Genomic DNA, 17,604 nt, shown 5'->3' with positions numbered 1-17,604 from the left:
CATCAGCCTTGTAAGGCAGGTACTATTATCTCCAAATTACAGGTGAAAAAACGAAGCACAGGTAAACTGGCCCAAGCTTTTCTACTATACAGATGCTGAATTATGATTCAAACATGGGTCTAAAACTTTGTTGGCATTCAAAATAAGACTTAAATAGGTTATATAGGTTAGTTTGGCATCAGATAAGTGTTTTGTCTAGATTGATTAGAATTTTTTCTTAAACAAAAAAACTAAGTTTGTGTATATCTTAAATTTGTTTAAGTAATTATGAGCAAGTAAAATTAATATTCTTGATATGTTTATTTACTTTTGTATTTTATAAAAAAAAACTAGAAGAAAATTCTAATATTTTCTATGCTTAAAACAATTTTAATGTATAAAATTCACTTTCATCAACAGCCTATATACTATTGTTAAGTTACTTAAGTTTATAAATCTAATGAATGTTTTAAAAATGAATTCAGGGGTTCCTGGGTGCTCAGTCGGTTAAACATCCAACTCTTGGTCTCAGCTCATGTCTTGATCTCATGGTCATGAGTTCAGGCCCTTCACTGGGCTCCACAATGGGTGTGAAGCCTACTTGAAAAAAAAAATGAATTCAGATTCCAGATTATTGAATGCATAAATGTATATGGTGCACATATGAACAAGATCTGAAGAATTTATAAAAAATTTATTCAAGCATCTTTCGGATAACATAAATTGTATTACCTCTAAAAGATATACATATGTTTAATGTCTTAAGAAAACATTGGTTTTAATTAAAGAAAAAGTTTATAGTAAAGGGAAAATACATTCAAACTACTTATCATTTTGAAGTTTAGAAACACTTTTTTCTCTGTAAGTTTGTGGTCTTTAATATTTTAGAAACTATGCTGAATAGAACTGTCTTATGCTTCTAAGTATATTGTACAATGTCCTGATGTATGGTGAATTGATTGTAAGATTATATTCTTTACAGTGGACTTAGCTAGAAAAATGATATGTATTTTTGCTGTCATGGTGTATAGTGTACACTAAGTCCTCCAAGTTTGTTTTCATTATTATTAGTATACATTTTGATAACAAGTGTCTTGTAGGGTTTAGAAAATGTAAAGTATCGTAGATTTCTTTTAACCAAATATAGCAGTTGAAGCTCCCTACAACTCAAACATGGAAACCGATAAATATTAAAACTTACTCCTTTAAAGAAATTTGCAAAGAATATATTTCGCTTTCAGGGTAATGCCCTAAATATAATTCAGTAATGATAACCTGAATCTGTTTATCACTTAAAAGCTTAGGTTTCTTGAGAAGAACTGCAGGTTCTCAGCATGAGAGTCCAGAGGTGTCTGTGAATTGCCAAGTGTAGATCTAATTACACAGCTTGGAGCTGCGGAACCAGTTCTCTCTACTCCAGATTACTTTTCTTGGTTTATTTGCATAATTTAATGCATGAAGACTAGTCAGTGAATTATACAGTTTTCTGATATAGGTAGGACAAGGTAAATTAACCCTATTTGAGGTAATTTGTATTTTCATGGTATATCTGATAAACATTTAACCACATCATTTTAAACTAAAAAATATGCGTTAGTAATTTCGTTGGTTGCCAGGAATATCTGATAATAAATGCTACTTGTAACACCCATGATTAATAAAATAGACAATTTTAAATTTTATTACTTTAGCCCTATTTTCAGAGCTGAACTATTACTTTTAGTTTTGTGGATGTAATCCAGATAGAGTAGTGTCAAATTTTCTACCATTATAAAACATAAGAATACTTTCTTTATTCATGTCCATCAGTAGGACATTGTTTTGGTTAATGAATTTGACTAATTTGATTCATTGTAAATATAGGTAGCTTTGATTTAGGAACTATCTTTGACTTCAAAGTCCAGAATTTTTTTTTAAGATGCTCTCAGAATAGCTCATTTTATAAATTGTTTCTTTTTTAAATCACAAATTTGGAACTCTGCAATGGCATTAAAATACATACACATGCAGCTTTACCATAGTATGAGAAGACTAATCAGTAGCAATTTTAGTTTATTAAATATCAGAGATGGTTGCTAATATATTTTTAAAAACAATCCAGGAAAGTTAATTATCTAGTTGGATAATTGGAAGTTAACTTGATACCCCATATTGTCATAAATGTATCAGTGAAAGTATTAACTCAGCCCACATACTATTATAATTTATAAACTTTTAAATTCAAATTTCTGCTCATAAATATTTTAAAAATTAATGTTTTCTGTGAAAACTAATTTCAGCTATCATTTATTGAGTACCTGCTGATTGAATGATAGTTTGGAGAGTGGGACAGGGGATGACAAGGAGACCTCAAAATGAGTAAGATATAACCTTGCCTTTAGGGAACACCCAGGGAGGGAATATAACGTGATGCAAAGAAAGTAGGCTTTCAAATGAGGCTGATTCCCTATTCTGCTCTTGAATGAGTAGCAAGTTATTAAAACTCTGAGCTTCAGTTTTCTCATCTGTAAAACACTAATAGTATTACCTACCTAATTGTGTTAATAGTGAAATAGAGAACAACGCGTGGCACCTAGTACTGGGCCTAGCACATAATAAGCACTTAATAAATCATGCCTTTTATTGTTAGTCCTGGTAGTTATTACCATCAGGGTGAAAACCTATGTATATGCTGAGATGACACAAGGCACAAGTATGAACAAAGTGCTGTGGGAATGATTAATTTCCCTAGAGAGATTGGAGATGAGTCATTAGAACCAGGTTTAAAGGTTTGTAGAATTTCCACAGGAGGATTTGGCAGGAGACCTAAATAAAATAAAACACGAGCAAAGGCCTGGAAACATACAAATGCATGGAGGTTTTGAACAATAGGAAGAAGAATTTAGAGAGATGGCACCCAAAGACCAGTAATGAAGAAACTTGAAACGTCATGATCTTTAAATCAAGTAATTTGCTAATTTTAAGAGAGGACTCCAATTAATTTTTCAGTTATGCTTTTCATTTCTTTTTCCTTTTTGTTGTTGTTGTTGTTGCTGTTTTCTCCCATATTTGTTGATGTAATGAATAGCAGCTTCTCTGTTCCCCATCTTCTCAGACTCCAGTCTTTCAGCATAGTAACTACTAAATAGAAGCTCCAAAAGCACAGGTACTGGTGCTGGGCTTTCCCACTGTTATGTCCCCAGTGCCTGTCATGTAATTGTTGGATGATGGCAGACTTGCAGAGGAGATATGTCAAGCATAGCTAAAATAAAAGGTAGCTAAAAATAAAAAAAAGGTAGTCAGTGATTAATGCCTAAGGGATTAATGCTTAAAGGAAGGAGCACATGAATTCATTAGATGTTCAAAGAATAAAATATCACTTCTTTCTGGAAGCATCAGGGAAATTTTTATTATTTTAATTTGACCGTATTAGTAACATCCATCTCCCCCGTGTAGGTAAAAGGGCTTCTTTTCTTTTTCTTAATCAATTTTTATGAACTTATACTAACTTTTCAAGCAATTCAGTGGCTGCAGAGCTATATTTTAAAATGTTTAAATCAGAGTTCCCTTTTGTCAGATCTGTCTCCAACAATCATATTAACTCTCAGAGATACCTAAGTACTCTCTTGCTCATCTTGACTCTTCATAAAAAAACAGAGCACCCCCTTTTTTAAGTTAGCCCCACCCCTTAAAGTTTTTTCCTGTTGATTGTCCTGTCAGTTTACAATGATAAAATCATCTCTGGTTTTTCCTATGTTTTGTCTGCTGTTTTCTTTTATACTTCCTTGAGTAATTTTTTTTCGCAGTGATAGCCTTCTCTCTATTCAGTTTAAAATCTACTTCTAACATAAAAATAATTTCTCAAGTATCACTTTTAGTGCTATCATTTTTTTCTGAGTCTTAAATGAATTTTTCTATCTTAACACATATTTTATAATGAGATTGTTATTTGCTTTTCCAGATATTACTGCTCCTCTGTCCACATGTCCATTTCTGTCAAAAATGTGTATTACCACCCTATGGATTTGCTCTCTTCTCTGTACCTTTGACCTCTGTATACTTTCCCTTGAAATGCTATTTATTTTCTTCTATGAGAACATCTCTCTTTTCTTCTTAAAGCATTTCCAGGTACTCTGAATCAAGATAAATTTGTCACTTAGATCAAAAGTACCACCATCGCCCTTATAAGTACATTGTTAAATAAGTTTCCTTGAAGTTTTTACTTTGACACCATAAATTCCTTAGCAATAAAATAATCATGAAATATATTAGTATAGTAGTACATTATAAATAAACTCTTATAACCTCATTGTCATCACTGATCATTTTTTCTGTTCAATATAATTTATATATTTCATTGTAAAACTATTAGGGCTTGTTTCAGTGGATAAGACAAACAATACAAGATATACAAAGGAAACATCTTTTTATCTTCCCCCACTCCCATTTTCATTTTGTGAGGTATTTAATTTGGTGGGTGTCCATCCATATCTCTAATTTTAAACACACACATCCTTTAAATACATACTCAGAATAATACTATGGAAATTGTTCTTCAACTTGATTTTTTTTTTCACTTAGCACTGTATTATGGGTATCTTTCCAGATATCCATTTGTGAGAGCAAAATCCAGTGCTTTTTGTGCCTACTATTGGATTGCCAGAGCCACACTGTGCTTGTGAAGTTCAACACCTTTTCAAATGTTTATGATTAATTTTACTTGCTTTTCTGTAAATTTCTCAGAAGCCACAGAGAAAAATGCTGATAGATTTAAAGAAAAATTAACTGTTTCCATACTAAACAAGGCACCATAAACAAAGTCAAAAGATAAAGTGTAGACTAGAACAAAATATTTGCAATATAGAAAAAGACAAAGCATATTATCTTCCATATACAAAGAACACCTACAAATTGATAAGAAGAAAATCTCCAGTAACAAAACAGTGTTCACAATAAGGAAATAGTTAAATGAATAGTCATATATATTTGCCCCAACAATTTCACTTCTATGAAATTATCCAACAAATATATTCACAAACATGTGAAATAAACCTGTGAACAATTATTTATTACATCATTGCTTTAAATAATGAAAGATTGGAAACAACATAAATGTCCATCAAACAAGGACTGGTTAAATAAATTATGGTATTTCTAAGTAATGGAATACTATGCAAATGTAAAAAGTAAATGGAGAAATTGTGTACTGATGTGAAAAGATCTTCAGATTATTTGAGTGTCTTCAGCTGGCCAGCATTGACAGGTCTAAAATGAGAACTCTGTAATTACTTGTAGTATCCCAGCACAAATGTCTCCTGGATGCACAGCATGCAGAATCAAACCTTTTAAAGTTGCATTTACCTGATAACACAGATGTGGTAATATGACCACAGCAATAAAAACTATTCTGTGCTTATGCGCTCTTGTGGTGTACAAGATATCTAAAATACATCTGTAGTGGCACTCCCTGTTCAAACTGTATAAAACAGAGAAAATGATTTGCCTGTGTTCTCCATCCTCCCAAAGATACCAGGATGTTCCAAATGGAGCAGAGGGAAGGTTTTGGGTTTGTTTTTCAACTTACAATGGATGGCTTGATGCAGGGCTCTCAGATGTTAACATAACATATATCAGAATCACCTGGAAAGCTTGTTGAACCAGATTGCTGAGCCCCATCTTCAGAGGCACTGACTCAGATCTGGTGTTTGTAGTTCTTTTTTTTTCTTGATGTAGTGTTCCATGATTCATTGTTTGTGATAACACCCAGTGCTCCATGCAGAACGTGCCCTCTTTAATACCCATCACCAGGCTAGCCCATACCCCCACCCCCTTCCCCTCTAGAACCCTCAGTTTGTTTCCCAGAGTCCATAGTCTCTCATGGTTCGTCTCCCCGTCTGATTGCCCACCCCCCTCATTTTTCCCTTCCTGCTATCTTCTTCTTTTTTTTTTTTTTTTAACATATAATGTATTATTTGTTTCAGAGGTACAGGTCTGTGATTCAACAGTCTTACACAATTCACAGCGTTCACCATAGCATATACCCTCCCCAATGTCTATCACCCAGCCACCCCATCCCTGCAGTACTGGGTATTTACCCCAAAGATACAAATGTAGGGGGCACCTGGGTGGCTCAGTTGGTTGGGCGACTGCCTTCGGCTCAGGTCATGGTCCTGGAGTCCCGGGATCGAGTCCCGCGTCAGGCTCCTTGCTCGGCGAGGAGTCTGCTTCTCCCTCTGACCCTCCCCCCCTCATGCTCTCTCTCTCTTTCTCTCTCTCTCAAATAAATAAATAAAATCTTTAAAAAAAAGAGAAAAAAAAAAGATACAAACGTAGGGATCCAAAGGGATACTTGCACCCCGATGTTTATAGCAGCAATGTCCACAATAGCCAAACTGTGGAAAGAGCCAAGATGTCCATCGACAGATGAATGGATAAAGAAGATGTGGTATATATATACAATGGAATATTATGCAGCCATCAAAAGGAATGAAATCTTGCCATTTGCAGTGACGTGGATGAAATTGGAGGGTATTATGCTGAGCGAAATAAGTCAATCAGAGAAAGACATGTATCATATGATCTCATTGATATGAGGAATTCTTAATCTCAGGAAACAAACTGAAGGTTGCTATTGTGGTGGGTGGTGTTTGTAGTTCTGACAAGTTCCCAGGGAATGCTGATGCTGCTGGTCTGGGGACCATGCAGTTTTAGAATCACTCTTTGTTTACGTCATTAGGGCTTAATTCTCTTGAGGAACCTGGGTTAAGAAAGTTCGAAAGAATTGAGAGCAAGACACCTAACAGGGCAGTTAGAGTGAAAGCATAAACCACTAGGACATAAAACTCCTCACCCTCAGGCCTCATTCTTTAACCAGTGTGAGAGCGAGTACCATATATTAAAGAATGTCATTCCTCAGCAGCATTTTCTATGGAACATCTATCTGCTCTGTTGTCTATGTTTTTCAAATATTTCCTTTTCAGCCTTCCTTCTTAGTGGAAATTTCTAGGGAAGAGTCTTTGATTCAACATTTCAGTTAATCCTTGCCCACCTCCCCCCTGTTTTCAAATAATCTCAGGTTTAAGTATTCATTTATTCTTCTTTTTACTTCTCATCCATCATGCACAACACCTTTACAAAAGCTGTTAAAGGATAAGTGGCTTTTTAAATTATTTTGTGTGGTGTTAGATACATATGCACTTGCATCAGTGAGGAATAAATATATAGGTGTCAATTTATAGCAGTCATTTACTGATCTCACCATTTGGTCTTTTAATCCAAATTCACTTTATTGTTCATTACTCTTACAGTGGTGCTGATACTTAACCAGTTCTGACAGAGGTTTTCAAAGTTGCTGTACAAAGAGCATTAGCATCTCCTTGGAACTTGTTAGAAATGCAAAGTCTTGGGCTCCTGGGTGGCTCAGTCAGTTGAGCCTCTGCCTTCAGCTCCTGTCATGATCTCAAGGTTCTGGGATCCAGCCCCACATCCATCCGCATCTGGGTTCCCTGCTCAGTGGGGAGCCAGCTTCTCTCTCTGCCCCTCCTCCCCCTCAAATAAATAAATAAATCTTAAAAAAATAAGAAAAAGAAATGCAGAGTCTTGGCTTGCCTCACACCTACTTAATCTGAAAGGGTGGTGGAGGAAAGGGGCAGCAATTGTGTTTTTAGATGATTTTGAAGCGTTCTAAAGTTTGAGAGCTATGACTTTACTAAATGCAGTGTTTTCACTTACCTTATGTACTTCAAACTTTATAGTAATCCTTTGACTCTAGTAACTATCTGTGGAGTGGGGAAAATAAGAATCGGAGAGATTAAATAGTTTGTTCTAAGTCACTGCTCTTTAATAATGTTTCAAAGTAGAATTTTTGGTATTTTTCAAATAATATATCCTTCTCTCTGAATACATTGAAACAATATGGGTTACTTAAACATTCTGGTTTTTCCGAATGATTATCTCAGCTTTCACTCTTTCATTACTTTTAATCTGCATCTCATGTAAAGAACACTGTCTTTGGCACATTAAATAACAGGACCAAAACGCAAATTCACATACTTTCTCTCCTATCTCAGGACTGATTTAATTATATATTCTTAAACTAAATGGCTTTTTAAACTAAGAACAAGTATATACAATATTTTTAAATGTATTAATCTAACAAACCTCAAGTAAAAATATGAACAGTTTCATAAAACAATTAAAATTTACTAATGTTGTTGACTTGAATCTATTGTTATAATCTTATTTTAATGACACGTGCCCATTTAGCTGCTGTTCGGTTATCAGTAGTGTTTCTAAGATTAATTTGGAGTTATTTCTGCCAAATGAAACAGTGCTGTCCTGTTATAATTTTTATATGTCTATTTAAATTAATTAACCAAATTAACAAACCATAAAATCAAGTATGTTATAGAGACTCAAAACCTTGTAATGGCTTCTGTTGGAGCCTCTAAACAGAAAATTCTTAATAAGGAAAAGAGTTTATTTTACTGAACAAGAAGTGATGGATCATTTAATAAAAAGAAATTGCTACTTTAAGTTGTAACTAATATTTCTCTTGGCTGCAGTAGAAAATAATTTGCAAAATGATAAGTTGACAAGTCAGACAAATAATTGATGAAGATTTAGGGTCATATTTTATTTTCCCTTATGTTCTTCGTATCAACAGGATTTACATAATGTGGCATTTGAATTATGGAGAATAGAAATCTGGTTGCATTATAAAAACCCATCTGGGAAATGATCTTGGGGCTGTGCTGGTTATATGAAATACCTTCATATTCCCTGATATTTTATATATATAGGTAAATAAAGATAGGTTATAAGGGAGTTTTTAAAATCATCTTTATAGTGGTGGTTTTATTTATGTTTCCTTTTAACCTTAGGAGAAGAAAACTAAGTTGGTGGTAATTATTAACTAATTTCACACAGTAGTGCAGTAGTCATCTCAAAAGTTGTTAATAATTCAAAATTTAGGTCCCACCCCTAAATATTCTTACTCAGTGTTTTAGGGGAGGACCCAGAAGTCTATTTTAATGAGCACCAGCACTGATTCCCACAAAGAGGTCCCTGGATCTCAGTGTGAGAAACTTTGAAAGAGAATGTACTTCTTCAAGCTAACACACTAAAATTACCAAGGATAAATATTATATTTTATTATTTTTTTATTATGTTAAGTTAGCCACCATACAGCACATCATTAGCTTTTGATGTAGTGTTCAGTGATTCATTAGTTGCAAAAAACACCCAGTGCTCATCACAACACGTGCCCTCTAAATACTACTGTATGCTCCTCCATCCAGCCTGCACCTGCTTCTATAGCCAGATAGGGCTGATTACTAGTGATTCTTCCTTGCCAACAGGAGCAGACCCAAGCAGATAAATCTATTTATCATTTTTCCCTTGTGCTTAGTGCATGGTTTGGTACTCAGTAGGTACTGTGTAAATGTAGTGCGATGGATGAATGAAGGTGACCCACCAGCTCCATGGTTAGCATTCCTGTGTTATCCATGCTCCGCGTGTACAGTTTTTTCTCCTTCCTTAAATTGTACATGTCTTTTACAGAAGGAACCATGTCTTGTCTGTTTTCATATTTCCTCTTTCAACAGTAGTTTATCCATCCATGGCTAGTAAATACTTAGCAAGTAAAAATATTTTGTGCTTATTTAATACATCATACTAGATTGTCATCTCCCTGAGAGCAGAGATTTTGCCTCTCTCTTTTGCAGAATTCTCAGGGCTTGATAGTGATTCTCAGAATTCTCGGAAACATTTGAATGAGTGGATAAATTAATTAAAAAAATAAATAATTTCATTTTAATTGAGATTTTCTTAAAATTTAATGTTAGGGTTTAGTGAGGCTTTGTGTGTAGTAAAATTTAATTTTACATAAGAGAAAAAAGTCTACCTTAATTTTTTAATTTTTTTTTAAAGATTTGATTTATTTATTGGAGCGAGAGAGAGACAGATAGATAGAGAGAGTGGGAGCACGGGGGAAAGGGAGAAGCAGGCTCCCTGCTGAGCAGGGAGCCCGATGCAGGGCTCAATCCCAGGACCCTGGGATCATGACCTGAGCCGAAGGCGTATGCTTAACCAACTGAGCCACCCAGGTGCACCTCGTCTGCCTTAATTTTTTAAGAAGAAACTCACTATTGAAATATCCTCACTTTTTACAAGAGACAGGATGGTAGAATCTGAGAGATTCTGAACTGGTGAAGCTTCAGCAGGGCATTATAGTTAATAGAATTTTTCTAACTTTGTATTAAACAGTTTATGTCAATAATGATGAAAATATTACAGTAAGTTTAAGTGGTAATCTCTTGATATCCCATGAGATAAAGATGTTTCCCCAGAAAGCTAGAGAGCCTATCGAAGTTAGATTTGGGGTTTTTTTAGTTGAAAATAAGGAAACAGAAGAATTTTCCAAGTATACATGAACTTACTGAAATAAATTTTATTCATATACTCTTTAGAGATATTCTTATGATCATATTTCTTTTCAAAAGACCTTAGTATCAACAAATCAGTTAGAGCTCTAACCAAGGTTGAAAGCTTATGCTTTATATCATTGATGGCTGTGATTAACTAATGTTAAGTCTCTCTAGATGACTTGCAGTGCTTGTTTTATTGTCTAAATGCTTTGGGAGTTTTTCATTGAGGAATTTTGGTCTTCTCCAGATTTTCTACTCTCCTTGACTTTGAACACTTTCTAAAAGAATATTAGTAATTTAAGCATTCCAGTTTCTTGAATGTTTATTCTCTATTATTTCACTGTCCTCTAAATTATAATTGGCATCCCATACGTGGAACAGTCTCTTTGACAAGTTTATAGGCATAAGATTACTGTGAGTAAATTATACAGTGTGTGCTTTAGATCTGTGTCACTCCATCTCCTTTCTGGTCAGATTCCAGGCCTCCCTCCCCTTTTCACTTTTGTTCATTTTCAAAATGACCTTCTCTTTTACTTAGGTCAGCTAGCATGAGCCTATCAATTCCCTGACTAAAACCATCAGTTGCTTATTTTTCTAAATGTGTACCATGGAAATAACACCAGTGTTTTAGCTTGTGGGAAAACATAATTAACAGATAAATATGGAGAGAAATTGAGGGAAAGGCAAGAATTAGGACCTCCATATTGCTGAGGCCCAAGGGGAATATGATGGTATCTCCAGAGAGTTTTAGAGGTCTCAGTTTGGTTGGAAGCTGGGGCTAGAACTTGTCTTTAAGTCACCCAAAGCACCCACACTGCTGATTGTCCTTAGATTGTATGTTTTAGATTTTGATTAAAATGCCAAATTACCTAGAGATGCTTTATTCACATCATATAAAATTGAAAAAAATCAGTTGTCCATATAAAAGAGTAAAATTACTTTATTATAGTAATGGCTCTTTGGGAAGGCTGGGGTTGAGCTGAATGTGGAGGGGATGTGGAAGCCAAAGAAGAAAAGACACAGAGGAGAAGACAGCACTGATAGGCAGCAGATGCAGAGTGCTCCTCACTCTCTGATTTCATTCTCTTCAGTTGCATTGACATTCTGCCTGGTGACTGTCCCTGAAAATACTTTTTTCCACTTCTCCTTGACAAAGCATCCAGATATGTGACTTCCCCTAATTCAGATTTCCACACTTTGTAATTACACAGGAAGGTCAAAAAAAAAAAAAAAAAAAAAACAGAAAATTCCAAATGCCTCTCTAGAAGCATTTTCATCTCCTCCAGTCCCCGAAACTCTATTTTAAATGGTTGTTCTCAGATGTGATTTTGTCCAAAGAAGAGTGTTTTTATTGTTTTCAATTTCTTTAAACATCTTTATGATAGTGGAAATTTCATTGATGGTGGAGAAATAAGGCTCTCGTATATTTTTATACTCTGTCCCCGAAATATATGATTACACTCATGAATCATGTCTTCAAAAGAGAAAAGCACAAATTTAACTCAACATTTTATATAATCCATTAATTTCATTTCTGACTTCCACCAATTTATAGGTTAACAGTATATAAAGCCTTGTTATTGGATTTTATCTAACTTGTCTTTATCCTATATACACTTTGTTCTAAAATAAGGAAATGTTGGGGAATTCATAAACTGGGGGTTGTATTTTGGAAAATTAATAGTTGTATACATATGGTGATTTTTTCAGACTAGTATTAAGCTATCTTTTAATGACTTTTAGTATTAAATAAACTGTTTTTCTTTTTTTTCAGGTGATGGTGTTTGTACATGCTCGAAATGCCACTGTAAGAACAGCTATGTCTCTAATAGAAAGAGCAAAAAATAGTGGTCAGATTTCCTGCTTTTTACCTACACAAGGACCTGAATATGGACATGCAGAAAAACAGGTAGGGAACAAATAATGGCAAGATATAAGAACTAAAGCATATAATGTGCCAGATAATACAGATATTTTATATATGACAGATATATGGTCTCCAATTTCCAAGGAATTAATTTTACATATTTATCATGTTATAATCTTTATTTTTTTTAATTTAATGATCTTCCAAAGGATTCCAATGCCTGAGGTATTCAATTATCACGTCTATCCATACAGTTAGAATTGTATTTAGTCCTACTCTTTAAAATATAGTTAAAACATAAAATACAGTTAAGTTCCAAAAAAAAAAAAAAAATACAGTTAAGTTCCATAAAATATGTTAACATCTAATTAGGGTTATTAGTCTCTTAAAAAAACTAATAGGTTAATATTTTTTAATTTCTCAGTTTTAATTTCTAAGGTTAATGTGGACAGATGAAAGCTGCATAAATAAAAGTTCTTTTCAAGAATGTGAAAGTTTAGGGGTGCCTGGCTGGCTCTGTCAGTGGAGCATGTGACTCTTGATCTTGGGGTTGTAACTTTGGGTTTAGTGATTACTTAAAAATAAGACCTTTAAAAAAAAAAGAAAGTGAAAGTTTGAGACCTGGGAGTTTGATAACCTTGCTACTCAGCGTATGCTCAGGACCTTAAAAGCCTGGGTCCCCTTTGGAAATGCAGAACGGCAGGCCCCATACCAGATTTACCAAACCATAATCTGCATTTTGCCTCAATCCCTAGGTGATTTACTACACATTACAGTTTGAGAAGTACTTCCCCAAGTAATCTGAGTATTGATTGTATCCTAAGATTTACAAAAGGTTTTATTTAATTATGTGAGATAATGATTTAGATCAAGAATAGATAGACTAGAGCCTGAAGGCCAAAGGTGGCCACCTGTTTCTGAAATTAAGGTTTTATTAGAAAATAGCCAGACTCCTTTGTCAATGGCTGCTTTTTTTTCTTTTGCACCATGAGGGAAGAATGAACAGTTACTACAAGGACTATGTGGCCCACTAATAAGCCTAAAATACTATATAGCTCTTTACAGAAAATGTTTGCCCTGATTTAAAGCAATGAAAATAAATTTTCAAATGAAAAAGTCAGTGGGCATAAAATGATAGTAACTTCAAAGTATTTTATATGCCTAAGATTTAACTGATGTTTACTGAACAGCTGCTAGCTGCCAGACATTGTGCTCTATGCTTTCACATTTCTCATCTTGGTAAGATGTATTTAATTGTTACAATTCCACTATGAATTTCACCATTTTATATTGACATTTTAGATTCTGAATATGATAAATGTGATGTCAGTTGTTTTGAACATCAGATTCTTTCAATTTAGAACTATAAAATTTGTTCATTTTCTTCATTTTTCTCCACTTTATATAATTTCTATTACATAACACTTATTAAACAGCTTTGTAGTCTTCCAGTTATTTATTAATTATGAATTTATGAGTGTCTTTTAAAAGTCAGGTTGGCATTCATAAGTCTTCTTTCATTTCTTTGGAAATATGAAGCAACTCTATTGTGTTTCAAAGCCAAGCCTTGAGAGCCACCTTGTGGATTTCTGGTTACTTCATACCTCTCAATTCTGAAAGCTATTGCTCATTCCAAATAATGCAGGTTTATTATTTAATTTCTATAATAATAGTGTTTAACATTTATCAGGGGTTTACTGGTGCCTGGCATTGTTTTCATTGCTTTATACATAACTCATTCAGTCCTCACAGAACCTTTGATAGAGATTTGTACTGTTATTACCCCTTGATATGGTATATGTGTAAGTAATTCAAATATAGCATGAAATAAAGCATATAGAAATAATTAATATAGAGGCATTTTCAAATAATGTTTATTTAAGGCATTATCGCCAGAGTCACAGATCACTATGGTAAAAAAAGAGAAGAGGGAGAGAGAGAGATCTGGAGAAATGGAAAGTTTTAATACAGTTAAGTAGACCTGAAAATCCCAAGTCATTTTTTTATTGTTATGTTACTCACCATACATTACATCATTAGTTTTTGCTGTAGTGTTCCATGATTCATTGTTTGTGCATAACACCCAGTGCTCCATGCAGTATGTGTCCTCTTTAATACCCATCACCAGGCTAACCCATCCCCCCACCCCCTCCCCTCTAGAACCCTCAGTTTGTTTTCCAAGTCATTTTTATTACACCTTTTTAAAAATATTTTTATTATATTTGATTTTTATCCAGTCTGCCTACTGTTACTGGATTTTTTTTAAAGAAGAATGACATTCACAAACATTTATTAATAAGTACATGTTTTCAAGTAACATTGTCCTGTTCACTGTTATATTCCCAGACTTTCATATAATATTTGGCTGATAGTAGGTACCCCGAAATTACTTTCTTTCGCCTTTGTTCCTCTGAGACAAACATTATGAGATGGCCTCACTTTAATTTTCTCATTTGATCTGCACCACTATTCTGTCCCTTAGAGATTCTTATCCCCATTTTATAGATAAGGAAACAAACTGAGAGAATAATTTTCTCAGAGAGGCCGTGTAACAAGTAGTAGAGCCATGATTTGAATCAGTCTGGCTCCAAAGCCTGCCCTTTTTACCACACTATTCTAAATGTTCAAAACCAAATCTGATCTGGACTTTCTAAAGCTTTTAGGGCTTTGAGTCTTTCTGTTTGTTTTTTGTTTCTAATAAAATGGAAGAACATTTCTTCAGCCTAACTGTATCCCTCATTTCTGCTAAAGAGAGATTCAAAAAACTTGTCCCCTCCATGCTGGGTATGATTTTGTACCAAAAGATAAAGTAATCTTTCTGAATGCTTTACTGAAGCTCCAAAATTTTAGATTGTTCTTCTAGTGCTAGCTGTATGCTTATTTCTTTAAGTTCTTTTTGAACTTGAATGGTATTAACATTCTAGCAGTTCTCAGGAGCTATTATCATGATGGTAGGAGATATTCCTTCCCGTGTTTTTGAAAAATGGGAAATTAAGTACTCAAAACATTAAAATAAAATTAGAAGGTAAATTTGCTATGGTAGTACATAGAAATTTAGCCAATGGAAATACAGCTAAATCCCGACCGTGCCACACTAGCACTTTGCCCCTAAGTATGTAATGTAACCATCTCAATTCCTGACTCACCAGTTATGGTTCTTAAAAGCATTTCTGCACAGTTTCATTAACACTCTTAACTTTATTTGTGTAAATAAGTAAAACTCCATTGAGGAAATTCTCCTTTTCTTTCTCTCTCTCTCTCTCTGTGTGTGTGTGTGTGTGTGTGTGTGTGTGTGTGTGTGAGAGAGAGAGAGAGAGAGACAGGGAGAGAGAGAGAAGGCTATTTCTGTGCCTTAGCCACAGCCAAAAAGAAAATACTTTTCTTCCCAGTAAGTAACAGTATATTTTAGGACTCCTCATATCATTCCCATTTTTCCATTTTTTAATATAAAATTTATCCCCATATGAAAAACCAACAATATTTCCAGATTGTCTACTGAAATATGAAAATAGGGAAAGGAAAATGAAGTACCCCAGGAGAAGCTTCAGCTATAGAGATGGAATTTGCAGTTCTCTCTGGGGAAGGGAGTATCTCAGGAATTCCAAAGGAGGCCGAAAGGAAGAGGGCACATTAACAAAAAGCTCTGGTTATGACTTCACCTATAGAAGCCCTGTCACCTTAAACACCTAAATATTTCTGAAACTTACTTTCTGTTCTATCAAATGGAATAATAATAGGGTAAATAACACCTTGTGGTTAACTATGAGAAACAAATAGAATAATATATGAAATTATTTTGGAAAATGAACAATGATAAAACATACCATATTATAGAAATCTACTTTTAGAAAATATATATTAATAACTAAATTTTAAAATGGTGAACAATATCAATAACTTTCCCTAATTTACACTGCATATTTTTTTGCTCTCCCACACAAAGATCTTTTCTTAAGAAACCACTGTTTTCTGTATGATAGAGCATACCTTAAAGGATTGGTAGTAGCAGCTTATATTTATAGAAGTATGTCGAGGACTAGGAAAGATGGCAGAGGAGTAGGGGACCCTATTTCAACTGGTCCCCGGAATTGAGCTGGATATCTACCAGACCACTCTGAGCACCCACGAAACCAGCCTGAGATGTAAGAAGATCTGGATCTCTACAAACAGAATATCGCAGGAGGTTGGTTTCGAGGTACGAAGCTGGGAGCCTTGATTTCGCGGGCAGATATTGGAGGATAAACGGCAGCGGGAGGGAGCTTGGCCGTGGGGATCATACACCGCCACTGAGCGACAACCTCGCGCGCTGGGGACGGGGCACAGACTCACAGATGGGTAGCGCTGGGGAAAGGACTTCAGGGCAGCCCCCAGGGGCGGAAACCCGGAGCTGCGGGGTCACGCGTGTGAACTGGGAGCAGCTGGCGGTTTTAGAAGCACAAAAGGCAGAGACGTGCCCCGACTTGGAGGCAGGACTGGGGTGCTGCGGAGGGGTGCACAACCCAGGACACTGCAGTTTATACCAGCACTGACAGAAACGGAGACAGTGTGGCCTGGAGAGCTCACTGAAGAACAGACTGAGGTCTCTCTGCTCTGAGACAGAGGGTTGGAAACGGTCTCTTCTGCTCTGACTCGCAGAAGAGATGCGGAAAGCCGCCAGGGAAAGCTGCCAGAGAACAAACGCCCCAAAAACTGATTTCTGCTGAGCCCATCCCCAGCCACAGGGGGGCAGGGCAACTCCGCCCCAACAGGGTTGCCTGAGTAACAGTGCGGCAGGCCCCTCCTCCAGAAGACAGGCTGGGAAAACAAGAGGCCAGCAACCCTGTCTGTAATTAGAGACACAGAAGGACACTGTATCATTCTTAAAGGGTCTATCCAACAAGAAGATCTAACAATTGTAAATATCTATGCCCCCAACATGGGAGCAGCCATCTACATAAGCCAACTGTTAACCAAAATAAAGAGTCATATTGATAACAATACATTAATTGTAGGAGACCTCAATATTTCACTCTCAGCAATGGACAGATCATCTAAGCAGAAAATCAACAAGGAAACAAAAGCTTTGAATAATACACTGGATCAGATGGACCCCATAGATATTTAAGGAATATTCCACCCTAAAACAACAGAATACTCATTCTTCTCAAGCGCACATGGAACTTTCTCCAGAATAGACCACATACTGGGTCACAAATCAGGTCTCAACCGATACCAAAAGATTGAGATTATTCCCTGCATATTCTCAGACCACAGTGCTTTAAAACTGGAACTCAATCACAAGAAAAAAACTGGCAGAAATTCAAACACTTGGAAGCTAAAGACCACTCTGCTCAAGAATGTATGGGTCAACCA

The 17,604-nt window shown here is 35.3% G+C and overlaps 1 protein-coding gene across 2 annotated transcripts in view; it reads left to right on the top strand.

Annotated features, from left to right (window-relative positions):
* Nucleotides 1-17,604, top strand: part of ASCC3 (activating signal cointegrator 1 complex subunit 3) — a 301,692-nt gene that overhangs the window by 148,237 nt on the left and 135,851 nt on the right. For both annotated transcript variants that reach the window (XM_006727550.3, XM_081828714.1), the window contains exon 14: nt 12,160-12,294. In XM_006727550.3, coding sequence (XP_006727613.2) covers nt 12,160-12,294 — 135 coding nt within the window. The remainder of the gene's footprint in view (nt 1-12,159; nt 12,295-17,604) is intronic.

The sequence above is a fragment of the Leptonychotes weddellii genome, chromosome 8 (genome assembly GCF_054177405.1).
Source record: "Leptonychotes weddellii isolate Sample4059 chromosome 8, ASM5417740v2, whole genome shotgun sequence".
Lineage (NCBI taxonomy): Eukaryota > Metazoa > Chordata > Mammalia > Carnivora > Phocidae > Leptonychotes > Leptonychotes weddellii.
This window is presented reverse-complemented; position numbering and strand designations above follow the sequence as displayed.